General features: G+C 42.3%; 1 protein-coding gene across 5 annotated transcripts; it reads right to left on the bottom strand.

The window, feature by feature from the left end:
• Positions 1-71: 71 nt before the first annotated feature.
• Positions 72-17,114, bottom strand: si:ch73-100l22.3 (uncharacterized). Of its 5 annotated transcripts, none has more exons than XM_054778284.1 (11): positions 16,882-17,114; positions 16,495-16,630; positions 14,454-14,579; positions 11,939-14,138; positions 11,218-11,327; positions 10,026-10,115; positions 9,631-9,747; positions 7,867-7,965; positions 7,371-7,487; positions 804-886; positions 72-667 (listed from the first exon to the last, which is right to left on the bottom strand). In XM_054778284.1, exons 2-11 carry the CDS (start codon positions 16,618-16,620, stop codon positions 535-537), a joined length of 3,201 nt encoding a protein of 1,066 aa, XP_054634259.1. In that variant the 5' UTR covers positions 16,621-16,630; positions 16,882-17,114; the 3' UTR covers positions 72-534. The 5 variants fall into 5 exon arrangements, with proteins under 5 accessions (XP_054634259.1, XP_054634261.1, XP_054634260.1 ...); XM_054778286.1 differs by having other exon boundaries at positions 17,075-17,093; XM_054778285.1 differs by having other exon boundaries at positions 16,495-17,114.
• Positions 17,115-18,019: the final 905 nt, after the last annotated feature.

Genomic DNA, 18,019 nt, shown 5'->3' with positions numbered 1-18,019 from the left:
GATGCCCATATGCCCCGGGCCACACTTGTGACACCCCTGCAGTAGCCTATTCAAAAGAGAGCAGTTTTCAAGTTGTAAAGTTTTATTTTCACACAAATAATATACTTACAAATATAAATAACACACTTCACTATGGATAAAACTCTATGCAAAATATCTAAAGACTAAGATAAGGCAACACTTGGGAAACTCACAGTATTCAAGAACAAGAGTAAAGAAAGGTCATCAGAATACTCTAACATTCTTTAAGTACACAGTAGTTCTGTAGTGCTCATGCATCTTTCATAGGAGCCCCTCAGATTGGCCGACTAGCTACTGTGAAGCTTATTTTGAACAGGAAGTCACTGTGTGTTTTAATGCTGGGTAACTTGACAGTAGTTGTGGTTTCATGCTGCTTGGTGTTAACCTGACTCACTATCTTATGGAGGTTGGTGGGAGAATATGAAGGAATTCAAAGCAGATCAAAAACAAAAATCCGCAAAATGACTTGTGTCCAACTTGGTTTTTGAAGCATTTAAACTTGAACGCTGTCAGTCATCGGGGTCTGCAGGAGTTGGAGCTCATGGAGATCCTCAGAAGCTTTGTTCTCAGCGGTCCTGGCTTGGTTTCTAGCAGCTGCACACCAGTGAACCCTGTCTTGTGTCGCTCTGACACCTTCCTCTGGATGCTGCGGGGTTAGAGAAGACATTGGTTTAGCTGTTTCCAAAAGCAAAATGTAGTGAAAGCCTACACTGACTCCCTAGAGGACACACGATTACATGCTGGGATCTCACATGCGGGACTAAAGTCATGACAGTACTCACAGCATGCCTCGTTTCCTCTGGAGAGACTTTTGTGTTGCGGCAGAGAGAGAACTCCTTCCTTTGGGGCAGTGTGTATGTCCCATCTGAAAGAACACAACACAAGTTGCGGTCTTTGTGTGATTCACGCATATACCGTATGGAAATACACACAACCAACCAACAGCATTTCACACATGTTGTGCGGCTTGTGTCCTGGTTTCAACTATTTGGGACAAGTAACAGATTCCAATGAACCCAACAGTGCAGTAGATTGCCGCTTTCAGCGGGGGTTAGCCTCCGAGACTACCAGCAAACAGCAAAACTCAGAGTAACTGGCGCCCCCATACAAACGTCTATTTTTGACACACAGCTCAGCTCGCTCCACCCACTCCAAGCCATCCTGCTAGACTGACGTTGACATTCCGCTCCAATTCTGGATCAACATTTGCAATAAAAGTTTGCGGTTTCAGGGAAAGTGGAACGTAGCACCGCCACAGTGTTCTACAACTGTTTTTACCATTAAAGAAATGACAAGTGTTATGCATAGAATTAGGAGTGTCACGATAATCTATTAATCGATTAATTGAACGATAAAAACAAAAACAAAACAAGCTTGATCATTTTGACGTGTGCATGTATGCCTGTTCCTTTTGCACGTCTCGCTGTACCACACCGACAAGAGGGTTCACTCTGCACGTGTCTGTGTGCATTGGTTCTACAGTGGAATGAACAGAGCGTGAACCCCCCTGTCAGCCATTCAGCCTCTTTGTCCCAGTGCGTGGAGGCGGGGGCTACTACTGAGTGGATACACAGACAGAGTGCTAGCAGTTAGCAAGCAAACGCTAATATAAATGAAGGCACAAAAGCAATAGTTTCTAAGCCGAATGCCACAACTCCAGTGTGGATGCGCAGCAGAGCCTTCATCCCGACAGCCAACGCTGACTGAGGCATTTGATCAGCGGAGTAAATATAAAACAAAACAGCGCAAAATGGTGCGCGCTCACAGGCAGTGTCGCTCGCTACATTGCAAAAGAAATGCAACCTTTCCATACGGCTGAAAAGCCAACATTTCGACAAATGTTAGAAATGCCTGACAAACAGTACAAGTTGCCTGGGAGAACGTACATGCACGTGTCATAAACAGCAATTCCTGAACTGTATAATCGAGTGAAAGAAGACATTTTGAAGGACAATCAGCAACACTGCATTTTGCTCCGCCACTACAGATTTTTTATCAGAATTTTTAGGAGAGGACTTTTTTCTGTCCTCTGAGGACCTCAAAAGGTGGTAATGTGAATGTGCGGGGATCCATTCGACACTTGATCGCGGTTAACTGGTTCCGGACCTGACCGTGATAAATTAAGTTAGGATTTCTTATTTATAAATTCGTCACTTCCTGTTGTATGGAAAGGACGCTCACAGAAAAGCTCCGTCCACTATTACCGGAGTTTTAAACTTTTGCGACCTTGGTGAATACTCGCTGTTATTACAAACTCGCTGTTATAACAAATATCACCGAAGGTACTCCAGATTCAGTCATAAATACGGAAGATGTCGATCTAGAACAGATTCCTGAGACAACCGGAGGTGCTCACCTAGTACCACAACCGCCGCCGAGACCCAACAAGGATGACACAGTTAATCAGATGACACAACTGAGTGGAAATATAGATAAAGCAACAGCGAGAGCCTTACAGAAGGTTAAACACCGTGCAAAAAAGCAAGAAAGAAGTTTAATGGAAAAGAGTGAGGATACCATGGCGAAAACCACGGAGGATTATTGAAAACGGATGCAGCAACTTGTGGAGAATTCCAACTCCATGCAAAGAGTAATTCAAAGTCTGCTAGAGTCTTCCAACGCCATACAAAGAGAAATGCAAGGTATGAGAGAGCAAGTTCAAGTTCAGAGAGAAGCATTTCAAAATGAAATGGGGTTATTAAGGAAGGAAATGCAAGGTCTGAGAGTGGAGAATAAAGAATTACAGGAAAGTTATGCTGCACTGGGAGCCACTCTCAAAAAGGAATGTGAAGAAAAGGATAAAATCATTGATCAACTGAAAACCACCATAGATGACATGGATCAGAACACGCGAATGAATGACGTGGTCGTGACGGGACTTCGAATCAAACCAAGGTCCTATGCCAGAGCAGTGGCAAATACTGAAGAACCAGACGAAATGGATGTCACCTCAACAGAGCAACAAGTTGTTGCTTTCATTCAATCAAAGAATGTGGATGTAGACATCCAATCTATTGATACTTGTATCCCACTGTATGGGAGGAACCGTACTACACCCGTCATCATCGTCAAATTCACTAATAGGAAATTCAAGGTTGCTCTGCTGAAACAAGGAAAGAAGCTAAAAGGAACAAATGTGTACATGAATGACCACCTGACCAAGCGCAACGCTGAGATTGCAAAGAAAGCACGTGATCTGAGGAAGCAAGGAAAGATTCAAGGAACATGGAGTACAAACTGCACAATCTTTATCAAAGCAAATGGAGGACCAGAGGCCAGAGTTCTTGCTGTCAAAGACATCAAGGACCTAGAAAGATATTGAGGTCTCCCAACATGGAGGAAAACAGCTTCAATATGCTACAAGAAGATCTACAATGAACACTTTTTACTTTACAGATCACAAACAATTGGATATGGAAAAAGACATTGATTTCTCTCACATTACAAACGACTGCCGTTATTATACAGAGGAGCAATACAACAACAGCTTCATCAACGACGACAAGTTATCCATCATCCACATAAACAGCAGAAGCTTGAACGCAAACTTTACTAACATCAAACAATATTTGAATCAATTCAAAGAACCTTTCAAAGTAATAGCAATCTCAGAAACTTGGATCAATGCTAACAAAGGAATGGACTTCGAGCTGGAAGGATATGAAATGACGTGTGCAAACAGGAACAATGCAAATGGGAGGAGGTGTGGCCGTATACGTGGACAAACATCTGAACTACAAAATGGTAAAGAATATGTCATTTGTCATTGATAACATTTTAGAATGTATAACAATCGAAATCTGTAAAGAAAAAAGCAAAAATGTGTTAAGTTGTGTACAGAACTCCAAAGTCAAAGATTGGAATATTTGAGGATTGGATTAAGACAACGTTTACAGACATGCAGGAGGTCAAAAAACTATTTTTATATGTGGAGACTTCAATATTGACCTTTTGAACTCACACAAGTGCAAGGAAATAGACGACTTCACAGATACAATGTATAGTTTGAGTTTATATGCTAAAATCATCAGACCAAGCAGAATAACAGACCACTGTGCCACCCTCATCGATAATATATTCACCAATGACTTTGACAACAACACAATCAGTGGCCTGCTAATTAGTGATATCAGTGATCATCTTCCAGTGTTCACAATTTACAATGAACATTATAAGAAAAAACAGGCGGAGGCAAAAAAGACTTTTCAAAGATTGTGTACAGAGAACAGCATCTGTGTCTTCAGGAAAGATCTAGAAGAACAGAGTTGGGAGAGGGTCTAGAGTGCAACAGATGTGGACGAGGCATATGACAGCTTCCCTGGTACTTATATGGAGCTCTACCATAAGAACTGTCCCTGGCAAGAAAAGTCCAAGAAGCAAAAGAAAAACAAGCAGCCATGGATGACAAAAGGACTAAAAAAGGCCTGTAAGAAGAAGAAGACATCATACAGGACATTCATCATTCAACAGACTAAAGAAGCAGAACAAAAGTATAAGACTTACAAGAATAAGCTGACAACTATCTTGAGAGCGTGTAAGAGGGAATATTATAGTCATGTACTTGATAAGAACAAAAATAACACGAGAGCAACTTGGGGCATCTTAAATAGTATTATAAAGAACAACATTAAGAAAGCAGACTAGCCTCACTATTCCATGGTTGGAAACACTAACAGGAAGGACATGAAGGAGGTAGTTGAAATGTTTAATGATTATTTTGTAAATATTGGACAAAAACTGAAAGAAGAAATTCCAAAACAAGACACAATTGATGACTGGAATGATATTATTGATAGGAATCTTAATTCTATGTTTCTCACTGCTGTAACCAAAGAGGATATCACTGATATTGTTAAACATTTTAAGGCAAAAACATCAACTGATTGTCATAGAATCGAAATGGAAACAATTAAAAGGGTCATCAATGAGATCGTAACATATATCAGTAACTTATCATTTCAGACTGGAACATTTCCAAGCAAAATGAAAACAGCCAAGGTGGTTCCAATTTTCAAAAAAGGAGACAAACACCAATTTACAAATTATCAGCCAGTTTCCTTGTTACCACAATTCTCTAAAACTGTGGAGAAGCTATTTAATAATAGGTTGAACAAATTTATGAATAAGAATGAATTATTGGCTAGCAGTCAATATGGTTACAGAGCCAACATTTCAACTTCTATGGCACTGATGGAAATCACGGAGGAAATCACTACTGCTATAGACAATAGAAGATGTGCAGCAGCAGTATTCATGGATCTGACAAAAGCCTTCGATACAATTAATCACAATATCTTAATTTCAAAATTAGAAAGGTACGGAATTAGAGGTTTAGTCTTGAATTGGGTTAAAAGCTACCTAGCAAAGAGGAAACAATTTGTAAAGCTACGAGAATATACATCTGGGAGTTTATACACCACGTGTGGAGTACCCCAGGGGTCCATACTGGGACCAAAACTGTTTAATTTGTACATTAACGACATTTGTAAAGTAACAAACGACTTAAAATTGGTCTTATTCGCGGATGATACCACCGCTTTCTGTTCTGGTGAAAGCACACAAGAACTCATTAAAAAGGTCAAGGATGAAAAGGTCATATTAAAGTCATGGTTTGACAGGAACAGATTATCACTGAATTTAAGTAAAACTAAAATAATGCTATTCGGTAATAGCAGAAAGGATACGTACGACCAAATACAAATTAATGGAGTGGATATTGAAAAAATGGAAGAATATAAATTCCTTGGGGTTGTAATAGATGAAAAAATGAGTTGGAAATCTCATATTAAACATACACAACAAAAGGTGGCGAGAAATATCTCTATATTGAATAAAGCAAAATATGTTCTTGATCATAAATCACTCCACACTCTCTACTATTCCTTAGTATTAGCATATCTAATGTATTGTGTGGAGATATGGGAAATAATTACAAAAGCAATCTTCACTCACTCACTGTACTGCAAAAAAGATGGTGAGGATCATTCATAATACCAAGTATAAAGAACATACAAACCCTTTATTTTTAAAATCACAGATATTAAAATTTGCAGATTTAGTACACTTTCAAACCGCTAGAATAATGTCTAAAGTTAATAACAACTCGTTACCCAAAAACCTAATAAAGTATTTCTCTATCAGAGAGGAGAAATATGATCTTAGAGGAAAATTAAACCTAAAACATTTATATGCGAGAACAACGCTGAAAAGCCACAGCATTTCCGTGTGTGGAGTTAAATTATGGAACGGATTGAGTAAAGAACTCAAACAATGTACAGAGATGAGCAAATTAAAAAAACAATACAAGCAGGTGATGTTTGCTAAATACAATGCAGAAGAGTCTTGATTGTTCTGTCAGGTTTGTTATGTTTTGTTTTTTTTTTGTTTATAAAAAAAAAGTTCTTTGTTCTTTATTTATTTATTTAGTATTGTTATTATTATTATTATTAATGTATATGTATGTATGTATATATATATATATATATAAATTTTTTTTTTTTTTTTTTTTGGGAGGGCTGTCTTACCGTTATCTATTATGTATTATTCTGACTATCACAGAAAACATGACATGGAATGCAGGAAGTGAACTACATGTACTGTACAAGATGTAGATTTGGATGGGGGGGTAGGATTAAATAAGCTTTGCTTCTTCCTACTCCTTTTGGACATGTGGAAGTGTGAAATAATGATTCATGAGATGTATTCCATTGTAACCTTCATGTTCAAATAAACTAAACCAAACCAAACCAAACCAATATTTTCATAGTTTGAGGAATGAAAACCTGTTTACGGCCTTCTACGTATGGTTTTTAACATTATTAGAGGCCTCTAGACATAAAACAACACACATATAGTCACCTTTACACTCATATTACCCAATATAATAGATATAATATGGGGAAATAAGACATACATGTAAATAAGACTCGTGCTTGTGTGTGTTTCAACAAATGTCTTACAGACGGGTGTACAGTAAGTGACGTCGATGATTCGCTGGAGTACGACTGCAACAGTACCCCTTGTTATTAGGATGATGATGATGATTACCATTGTTGCTAGTCTGATGCATGTGTTACTAGTGGCACCTAGTGGCCAGTGTAAACTACAGCTCATCAACGTCCGTGAATCTCAAACTCTATGTATTTTTGTTCATTTACTCATTTTTCTGCTTGAAAATGCTTCAGTTAGGCCAACAAAATGTAAAATTTGCTTAATATACAGTACATATTTTTGGACTGACGATAGGCTGTAGTCAACCACGAAACAGCTGTCATTTAATAATTCATTCAAACCACAAGCGCGTGAGGGTGCAGCGTTCAAAGTGGCGAGGGACATCTGTAATTGCTTACCTGTCGTCGGAGCACTCGCTCCCTTGCCAGCTCTCTGTCCAGACTGATCAGCTGCATCCTTTCAGTCACTGACAGGCAGAAGAAAATGCTGTACACCTCGTAACGTGCCACTCGCAGCTGGAAGTGGGGAAACAATCACAGTGAATGTGCGTCATCTCAGCACACGTTGGGAGAAACTGCTGTCTCTTTGCAGGATTTTCCATACATTCATTTATTTGTGGCAGCCTGCCATCTGTTTGCCCTCGGTCATGAGCTCATTATAATGGAACTGTTTGTGTAGCAGCTTCAAACAGTAGATGGAATCCATTTTAAAAACAACAAAAAACTACGACGTGTGGACAAGAGGCCAAAACACAGAAAAATATCCATATTGGTGTGGACATGGCCAATTATGCCCATTAGACTATGATTCCATCAGCCCTACCCCATAAGACCACAGACAGATTGCAGACCTGTGGGAAACACTGACAGGTACAACCCATGGCTGACTGAATACCTGCAGAGTGACTCTCTGCTGCAGTAGACGGTCCTCTTTGCTACAAACTTCACCTTTGGGACTCTGCTGCTGGAAAGCCTGCAGAAATTGCTGCGTGTCCTAAAAGATAAAGCACAGTCCCAGCTGACAGTGAATGGATTGGAGAGATGCATTTAAGTTATGAATAATGAGGGAATTCCATTACGTGCATTTCACCTCGTCTGCCGTTCAAATGAAACTTTGACGACAAGACGGTTACAGCGGACTGTGGTGGGATCTAGTCAGACTCAGGCCGAGTCAGGGGTGAGTGCTCAGGTGCTACTTATTGCCACAGTCCCAATGTGCAAAAAACAGCTTAACAGTGCAAAATATTTACAGTGGAAAAAAAAAGCGCAAAAATGAAGGGAGAAAAAAATTCAAAGCTACATGGCCCTGTGTTAAAAAGTGGTTTAAAAAAAAAAGTGGTTAAAACGTAACTTAACTGAGATGACTTGCGATCTATCAGTGTGGAAGAAGGTTCTAAAGCCATTTCTAAAGCTTTGGGACTCCAGTGAGAGCCATTATCCACAAATGGCCAGAATATAGAATAGTGGTGAACCTTCCCAGGAGTGTCCGGCCAAACAAAATGACTCATCCAAGAGGTCACAAAAAACCCCACAACAACATCCAAAGAACTGCGGCCTCAACTCTTCATGACCCCACCATAAGAAAGACTCTGGGCAAAAACGACCTGCATGGCAGAGTTCCAAGACCAAAACCACTGCTGAACAAAAAACAACATTAAGGCTCCTCTCAATTTTGGTTCTTGATGATCCCCAAGACCTTTGGAAAATACTCTGTGGTCTGACCAGACAAAAGTTGAACTTTTTGGAAGGCGTGTGTCCCATTACATCCGGCCGCATTTCAGACAAACATCATCGCGACAGTAAAATATGGTGGTGGTAGTGTGATGGTCTTCAGGACCTGGAAGACTTGCTGTGATAAATGGAAGCATGAATTCTGCTGAAGGAGAATGTCCGGCCATCTGTTGGTGACCTCAAGCTGAAAGCAACTTGGGTTCTGCAGCAGGACAATGATCCAAAACACAGCAGCAAGTCCACCTCTGAATGGCTGAAGACTTTGGAGCGGCCTAGTCCAAGTCCTGACCTGAATCCTATTGAGATGCTGTGGCATGACCTTAAAAGGTGCTTCATGCTGGAAAAGCCTCCAATGTGGCTGAATGACAACAATTGTGCAAAATTCCTCCCCAGCGCTGTAAGAGACTCATTGCAAGTTATCACAAACGCTTGATTGCAGTTGTTGCTGCTAAGGGGGCCCAACCACTTATTAGCTTTAGGGGGCAATCACTTTTTCCACACAGGGCATTTTGCATTTTTTCTTCCTTAATAATAAAAAGTTTCATTTAAAAACTACATTTTGTGTTGAGTTGTGTTGTCATTGACTAATATTTACATTTGTTTGATGATCTGAAACATTTAAGTGTGACAAATATGCAAATGAAAAAATGAAATCAGGAAGGGGGCAAACACTTTCACACCACTGTACATGCAATAAAAGATAAAATACACCTACGTGTGCACCCTTGGTGTATTTTATCAATGAGGAAGGGGGAGTGGATGTTGCATGGGTTTGTAGTGTAATGAATGGGATGGCGACACAGTGGGGAAGATGAGCCAGGAGTGTGTGTGTGTGTGTGTGTGTGTGTGTGTGTGTATCAATGTAGTGCCGGTAGTTAGTGACAGACGTGTGCCGTCACACGGACATTACGATATTGGCTTCACTCACCCCGATGGTGCGCACCAGCTGCGCCACTCGCTCCGTCCTGAGCAGCCTGCGCGTCAGATAGCCTTTGACTGCAGCTAACAGCAGGGGGCGACAGTGCTCTAGGTGTTCGTTGGGAGGCTAATGAAGAGGAAAGGCAATGAGCAGGGTGAATCATCAAACCCTGAGGGGAATGCTAATTCCATCAGTGACAAGTCATTAATTTCCCACAGACTCTCAAGGTCTTTTGCTGGCATCTGTTCATGCATCCATTTGCGTGCAAATGAAATCGCAAACAACTTGTTGATCCTTACACCTTACTGGCTCATACTGGTGTGTACATTCTTAGACAACAGTGACTCAGCTGTGAACACACAGATATACATCACTGGGTTTCATATTATTGGCTAATGTCATACCTGACACAGCTTGGAGAATGTCATCGTGTCCCCGAGACGAGAGCACAGCAAGGACGAACTCTGGACGAGTTGGTAACGCGCTGCCAATGCCTGAGATGGAAAAGCAGACAAGATCGTGATTCACGGTGCATGAACGTAAAAGGTTGACACATACTGAATTGGAAAGGACAGCACACGGGGCAGAAGTGGAGGGACGGCATGAGGGTGGAGCACAAGACAAGCAGAAGGACGACGGGGATGAAAGGTAGGAATAATACAGGTGGAGAGCAAAAGGGACAGCAGGGGAGGAATGACACAAAACAAAGAGATGGGAGCCCATTAGCAGTGGCACACGGCAGGACGATCTGGCACTTAACCACAGACGCTCATGAATTAAACAAACCATCCTTCCCTCTTGCGTGTCAATTCCCCTCCGTCTCCTCCCCGCTCCAGTAACGACTCCAGCCAGCTCAACCTCTCATCTCATCACAAACCACAAAGGAGCATTTTTCCTCTTACAGCTGAACTCAACCATATCGTTGTTAAGCACATATCTAATCAACCTGTGATCAATAGACCAAGAACATGTACACATACAAGCTGGAGACTGAGGAAGAGGATGCCAAAGAACAGCCGGTGCCCTTGAACTACATACACGTGCGCACACACACGCACACACTGGCCATGATACCAGCTCGCCTCTTAGGGACGTGATGAAACATTTATGTTAGAATCCCTGCGGTATTTATCTTGGGTGGAAACAGAGAGTCTGAAGGTTTCTTGTAATGACCAGATGTTTGTAGTCTGTTCACGGAGCACCTCTCCAGAGACCATCAGGTAATGCAACAGTCTCTAGTGCGTGCAGGAGGGGTGCACGCATGGAGCCACGCCAACGCCTCTCAGACGACGTGCTTCGGACTTCAAATGAAGCTACGGGGGTCGAAGAAAAAGTCTCTTCGCCAAACGTTGATTCTTCAGGTGTTATCGGGGGCTCTGGGTTGAGTTGCAAAACTAGATGAAGTGGAGCATGTCTGAGCTACGGGAATGACATACTTGCAACCCTGCAGATCAGCGAGTGATGTAATGTCATGCAAGATGCGGTCCATGTACATGGAGGATCTATCTGGGTGACTAGTGTGTTTAAAATGTTCTGCTTTAATATTTCCTGCATTCTTTAGCTCATAGAAGGGGAAAAAAAGACGAAGCAGCTCACCTGGAGCAGCTCTTCCTGTTGTCTCCTGTGCTCTTCTTGCAGGGCGCTGACCTGAGCAGCATGGACCTGTCTCAGTTCTTCCTCACGACTGTCTCTCCATGGCGAAGTGGCTGAAATCAATTCCAAGCATAAAAGACTTTTGTCGCTAACTGGCTTCGCAAAAATGACAATAATAGATGATAGTGCCAGCCATGACGAGCTAGCTCTCGCTGTTTAGTCCCATTTCCGGAAGTGGCGTTATTGGGGTGACACTTCTCAGCTCAAGCAAAGTAAACAAACGCTTCTCAAGGTAGATGGTGGACTTGGTTCAGTATATTTTTCATTAAAATACTAGTCATGCCAAAATGTTGTGCTGCTGCCGGATGTTCATCAAACATGCCGAATGGGTGAGAGGCATGCCCTCGAGTGTGGTTTATGTCGACATAAGCCAGTGTGAGGGGCGTCAACACAAAGGACTTACATTGTATTAATTAGACATTCCAGTATTTGTGAAATAGTTTCACTTCATATTTAATATCACATCTCTTTTGGCAACGAGCCAATTGAATGGCATGAATGGCTCTGGCTTTTTTTTTCCCCACCGGATGCCATTCCTGGTGCAACCTTGGCCAGGAATCAAAGCCATGTCCTCTGCCAAAGACGGCAGACACATGGTGCATTACACCACTAGAGATAAACGTCATATTTACTATATATACATTGCTCGACATGTAGGTCTTACCTGTGGGAGTACTGCAGCGAGGTTTACCCTCTGACATGTCTTCGCCGCTAGTGAGCGCAGCACTTCTGTCCAGGCTCTCGTGCATGAGCACCTGTTTGGATGACGTACCCTCTGTCCCAACCACCCCTTCTGTGTTTAGTTGCTCCCCTTGAGTCAAGTCGTCGCTTGAGCCCTGGTCCGATCCTGAACCCTCGAGGTCCCACATCCCCGACGGTGTATCCACATCATATGATTGGTTGAGAGAGAGAAGGTGAGTGGAGCTGTCACAGTCTTCGGTCACATCACTCTTTCTTTCTGTATGGTGGGAAAGCACTGAAACATTCTGCCAGAGCGTGGGGTCTGATAGTGCACTTGTGAAAACATCAGGAATTTGCATCCCCTGGGCTACAGGGTGACTGCATTTGGCTAATGGCGGCTGTCCAGAACTCTTGTGGAATCCTTTTTCATTGTTTGCACCCTCTGTGGTAAAAGTGTTGACCAGACTGAGCTTGGATAACTGAACTTCTTCTTTTCCTTCTGCCTGCGGGACTGAAGAAACGTTGTCTACATTGCTGTTCTTTTGCTCGTCTGACTTTTCCAGCACGTTCCTGCAAGAGTCAAGGAACTGTCTCCGTGAAACACACTGGTGCCCCTGGACATCTGACCTATCCTCCCATTTTCCCTCAATGTCCAGGATAGAGGACCCTAGATCAGATATAACTTCTTTTAAACTGAAGAGGCAGGACTCCAGTTGCTTTAGGTGCTGTGAATCATCGGCTAGAACACTTGGTACATCACCTTGCTGTCCAAGGTTACCTCCTTCCTCAGCCTTGTGTCTTTCACTAAACCTTGAACAAACCTGAGCTTTCCCCGTGAAGTTCTCCGCTCCATCTCGACTTGACGCTTGACTGTAAACAGGACTCTGAGAGAAACTCGGCACTGGGATGGAGTGATGGTTTGCTTGTGCTTCAACAAAAGTAATGGCAGCGTTGGTTGTCTGATAAACAGCTCGAGTTTGGCATGTTTCAATGGATAAATGCTGTTGCTGAGGGAAAGGGATTTGTCTCGGGACTCTTTCCGAATAGGGGTTTGCCTTTTTGCCAATCAAAGCCTCCTGAAATAACGTTTCACTGTTCTTTTTGCAGGTAGCATGAACTGTTTTGTTAAATAAGCATCTTCGCTCTTTAGGCTTCCTCCCCTCTGTACTTTTACAGCGAAACTCGTCATTCTCCTTATCGGAGAGGCTCTGCTCTTCCACTCTTGGCTGTTCTTGTGCTCGCTCTTGGATTCTAGCATGTCTGGCTTGGTTCCTGAGCATCCTCTGTTGTCGGCGGTACTCCTGAGATTTCTTCAGCAGGTCCTGGAGGCTCGGACGGTGAGGTGGCTGCGATTGTGCTTGGGGTATCTGCTTGTCCGCTGATTCCATTTTTCCTGGGTCACACTCAAGCTGTTCAGTACTTGGACAACAATCAATGTGTGGCGATTGAGAGGATTTGGGAATGTCTGAAGAGCAACAGCTTTTCCAAGGAACAGACTTTTGACCTTCGTCCTTGTGAAGTAAAGAAGTACAGGGGAACTTAACTGGACTCTTAGCACTGTCCATTGGACCATTTGCACTTTTCTCTCCTGGAAAATGATCACTGGTGACGGAATCCTCTGGAATTATCCAACAACTACTGTCAACCCTTCCGATAAAATCATGACAAAAGGGTGACTCTTGCCCACTTCTCTCCAATTCCTCTCCATCTATGGGGGGGTAACTAATAATATCCGGCATCCTGGCAATAGTGTTGGAGGTGTTGTGAAGGAAAAAGTCATTTGCATTATTGGTTCCCACTGAGCTAACACTCTGTAGGTCCAAACTTTCCGAGGCATCAGTGGCATTTTTCATATTCTCATGAGTCACATAGCCTGAGGATGCAGACCAGTGATTCACACTATTAAAAGAACCTGGTTGAGAGGCTTGTTGCTTTTCATCTTGCTCAACAGGGCAGCTCTCTTCGTTACTTAGTTGAGGCATCACGCGAGAAGGGACGAGGGTATCATTTGTGGTCGATGACAGCAGACCACAACATGGTAGAGACAGTAACGGCCTAGTAGTCTTTTCCTGTACAGTATCAGCACTTTGCAGGGTGCATTCACTGACGTTAGGGGAGCACAAAGATTTGGCATCGACCTTCAATTCTTCAAGCAAGTCCTCCAATGTCGGTGAATTCCTTAGCTGCAATTTAGAAAACACCTTTAATCTTTTCAGTGATGCAACATTCTCACAGCATTTAACTAAATAACGTGGCGTATTTTCTGGAGCGCAAGTCGCATCAGTCAAAAAATGTGTCATGATGTTGCTCCTAACAATACTCAATTCACAAGAGAAGAACCGAAGGGAGGGGGCGATGACTATGGGCGAGAGGCGGGCTACACTCTAAACTGGTCGCCAGCCAGTGCGACTTATTCTCTGGAAAATACGGTAAGTCTTAAGTGTCGTATTGTACACACTGGAAAACATGGTCTTGTAAGCAGAGTGATGAAATATTACCTGAACACTGTGTAGAATTGTTTGCACATAAGCCATTTTCTGATTGTCCTTAAACTTTTGGCCGACAGCATTTTCTTGCGCTGCTTTTCTGTGTTGTTGCATTTCCTGTCTTCGTTTCCCTGTGAGCTGAGAGCAACCAAAGAGTCACGCCACTTAAAAAATGCCCGGAGCAGCACATGATGTGTAACAATTCCACCCTTACATCCGATAACATCAGTTGGCGTCAATGTACAGTACTACATTGCTTTGTAAAAAGGTAGTTAAAAGGGTCCCTGACATGATTCATCAACTTTGCTTAATTATAGAACAAACGCTGGTGGAGGTAGATGGTGGACTTGGTTCAGTATATTTTTCATCCAAACAGTAGTCATGCCAAAATGCTATGTTTTGGTGCTGGATCTTAACAGTATCCCAGTGATACTGTAAGTTGTCTTTTCTTTTCCAAAAGAGCAAGGCTTAAGACAAAAACGGACAAAGCAAGTACACCCATCTCGAGTTCTGTTCTTTGCAGTGATCATTTCACTGATGACTGCTTCGAATGAACACTTTAATAAGAAGCATTTGGCTTGAAAGTACGCTATAAACAACTTTTGAAAATGGCCAGTACACGGGGAAAAAAAAGACAAGAATGACGTCAAAGTTGCCACAGAACAGAGTAAGTCACGTTTTGTTTACATAATGTCTTCGAAACACTATTCCATGATAGCGACAAGACTGTAAAGCATTATAAGTCTTATATGAACATCTTTTCACAGCCATATGTATGTTTACTGTGGGGCGGTGGAAATATAAACCTAAATCCGGCTATAAAAGCCTCTTTATGGGCGCCACATCGCCTCTACTCCATTCATTTTCAATGGAACCAGCGCGATTATCGTGTGTCACTGTCCAGCCAAGCGACACGCCAAATTCGTGTGTGCGAAAGTTTGTGTCCGTGCGTGCCATCGTGCATATGCTGGCTTGCGACGTGATTTTCAACCCAGACGAGGACCAATCAGTGGGGGTTTCACTGATCAACCAATGAGCGGACAGGATGCTAATCAGTACGCTATACTTGCCGTGTCATATTTCCCGGAGCTAAATCTTGGCTATAATCACTGTAAACATCCTGTCTCGTACACCTCTATGTTCGTTTAGCTGAGGGATAGCACTCCGATGGCATCACTTCCGGAAATGAGACTGAACAGCGAGAGCTAGCTCGTCACGGCTGGCGCCGTCAACTATAAATGTCATTTTTTGTGAATTTACTGTTCGCTTTCAAAAAATTTAAAAATGTAGAACATAATTACAAACAATATATAACATATTTAAGCTAAGTTGATACATCATGTCAGGGACCCTTAAGATAAAAAACATATAGTGTGTGTTCAATTTAAAAAAGAAAAAAAATACTTGGTCACTTTAGTGTGGTTAGGTTGGTGTTCATGCTTGTATTCTTGTCAGTGCTCAGTTAAGCATTTGCATCTGAAAATATTGGACATTTCACAGAAAAACCGGGGAGTTATAAACCTTACAAAAAGTGGGTCGAACCTGCTCTTTAAGTAAGGATAATACGCCTCACATTTGTCAAGCAAGATATTTTACACACATTTTTTGGCAGAGATGCCTTCATTTGATTGCATCATGTGACATGAGGCTGTCAAGAGCCCCGCCCCCGCGTCGTTTACCTCCAGTGGTGTGGTTCAAGTTAACGCTCGTCATTTGTATTCCTTTTAAAACCAACTACAATCTGTTTGCTCTTCTAGAACGGTTCATTTGGTCATGTGTGAACGAAGTCCCGGACCAAAAGGGACTGAGGGTGCGTTCACACTCGACCATACAAATCGCACTAGCAGAGCAATCGGACTGGTCCATTTTAACCGGACCAAAATGACGACTGCGAACGCAACCTAACAGAGGGAGTCCATTTGTGTCCCTCAAGGTGCAATCAGTCAGGTATCACACGAAGACACTTAACAGGATGTTTCTTTTAAACCGCCAAAGAGGAATACATGGGACCACTCAGAGTAACGGAAGACAGCAAAGTAGAAAAGGTTCATACCACAGGAGGCAGGATGGGAGTTCCATAGAAGCAAATTACAGAAGAAGCAGCCGGAGCTTTGTGTTCCTCCTCTTTTTTCTTCAGCTGAGAGAACCTATTCCGCACAAACGTATCGTAGTCTTCCATTTGATTTTACCTGGAGTTGGTGGTGAATAACATTAGCAACAACTTACAGCATTAGTCTGTCTTTTATATATGACGTCACAATGCTAGCCGGATAGCTAGTGAGAAAGCAAGTCAACTGGCGCGCTAGCCGCCGTTGATTAGGCTTCAATGCCAACCTGGTAAGGTTGAAAAGTAATCTTGTCACGGGTACAACAGACCAGAGAATAACAGAGGAGTAATTTACTACCCATAAACAGCTGCTCAAGTGACAAAAAGCCTTACGTTTTACCGCCTCTCTTCCCGGATAAACTACCGCTGACCCTTTGGGGAGCCGCAAGACCAGGAGCGGATTCCGGATGAAATACATAAAATATTTAATACAATTCCAGGTATGTTAAACCCCCAAAAAAGACCATTTTTAAGGAGATGAACTTTCGTTCCCAGGTAACAAGTTCACTGTATGTGTTGCATTCACATGTAAAAGGTCGTCGTGTTCCATGTTTTCATCAGCTCCAATTGAGGACACGAAGAAGAGTGCTAATAAGAGCTGCTACTGCCCCCTACAGGCTAACTAGTGCACTGCTATTTCATAGTCAAAACATTGGCTTATATTTTGCCCGCTCGAGACGAACAAACGCCACGTTTTACTTTAGATTTTAGATAGTGTTATATGAACAGATTATTGACCAAAAACATTAGAAAAAACATTGAATAAACCAATCCTTGTGCGTGTCACTTAGGTGTTGACTGACTGTTTTGGAGGCCATTCCAGTCTTGTGCAGGTCCCAGTGTCGTGTCCCAGAGCTCAGCTCTTTGTTTTTGCACGTGGTGGTGGAGAAGTTTGAATGGAAGGGAGTGTCTGTGTGGGACAGGTGTCTTATTCACACAAGTTGAGATTCGGAGTATTTCCTTAACGGGACAGGACTAAACTGTGTGTCAGGAAACAAGAAACTCTCCCGATGCTCACGTGTGAGTCTATATTATGTGTTATTTATGTCAATTTTTTCTTAGAAGAGACCTTTTTCCCATTGAAAATGAATGAGGAGTTTTTGAAAGTTCCATATTTGTCAACCGATTCGGACCGCGTCCAAGACAATGCTCAAAATCATTGGGGATTTTTTTTTTTTTGCACACAGTTTTGGTCTGCTTCATACGTGTGGGTATTTTCTTTGAACAAATCGGCTTTAAGAGCCGTCTTGTGTCGTTGAGAAGGGTTGGGGTTAGGGGTTAGAGCAAAGTCAAAAGAACAACTCGGGACATTTAGTGTGCCTGGAACATGGCGTTTTTATGCTATGTGTTAGCATGCTAGCAGTTTGCATAGTAGCATTTTTTGACATTTATATAAGTACAGACTTACAGAAACACAGTGCTATTATGCAAAGTGGTAGCATGCTAATGTTAGCATTGCCAGCATGCTAAC

The sequence above is a fragment of the Dunckerocampus dactyliophorus genome, chromosome 6 (genome assembly GCF_027744805.1).
Source record: "Dunckerocampus dactyliophorus isolate RoL2022-P2 chromosome 6, RoL_Ddac_1.1, whole genome shotgun sequence".
Taxonomy (NCBI): Eukaryota; Metazoa; Chordata; class Actinopteri; order Syngnathiformes; family Syngnathidae; genus Dunckerocampus; species Dunckerocampus dactyliophorus.
This window is presented reverse-complemented; position numbering and strand designations above follow the sequence as displayed.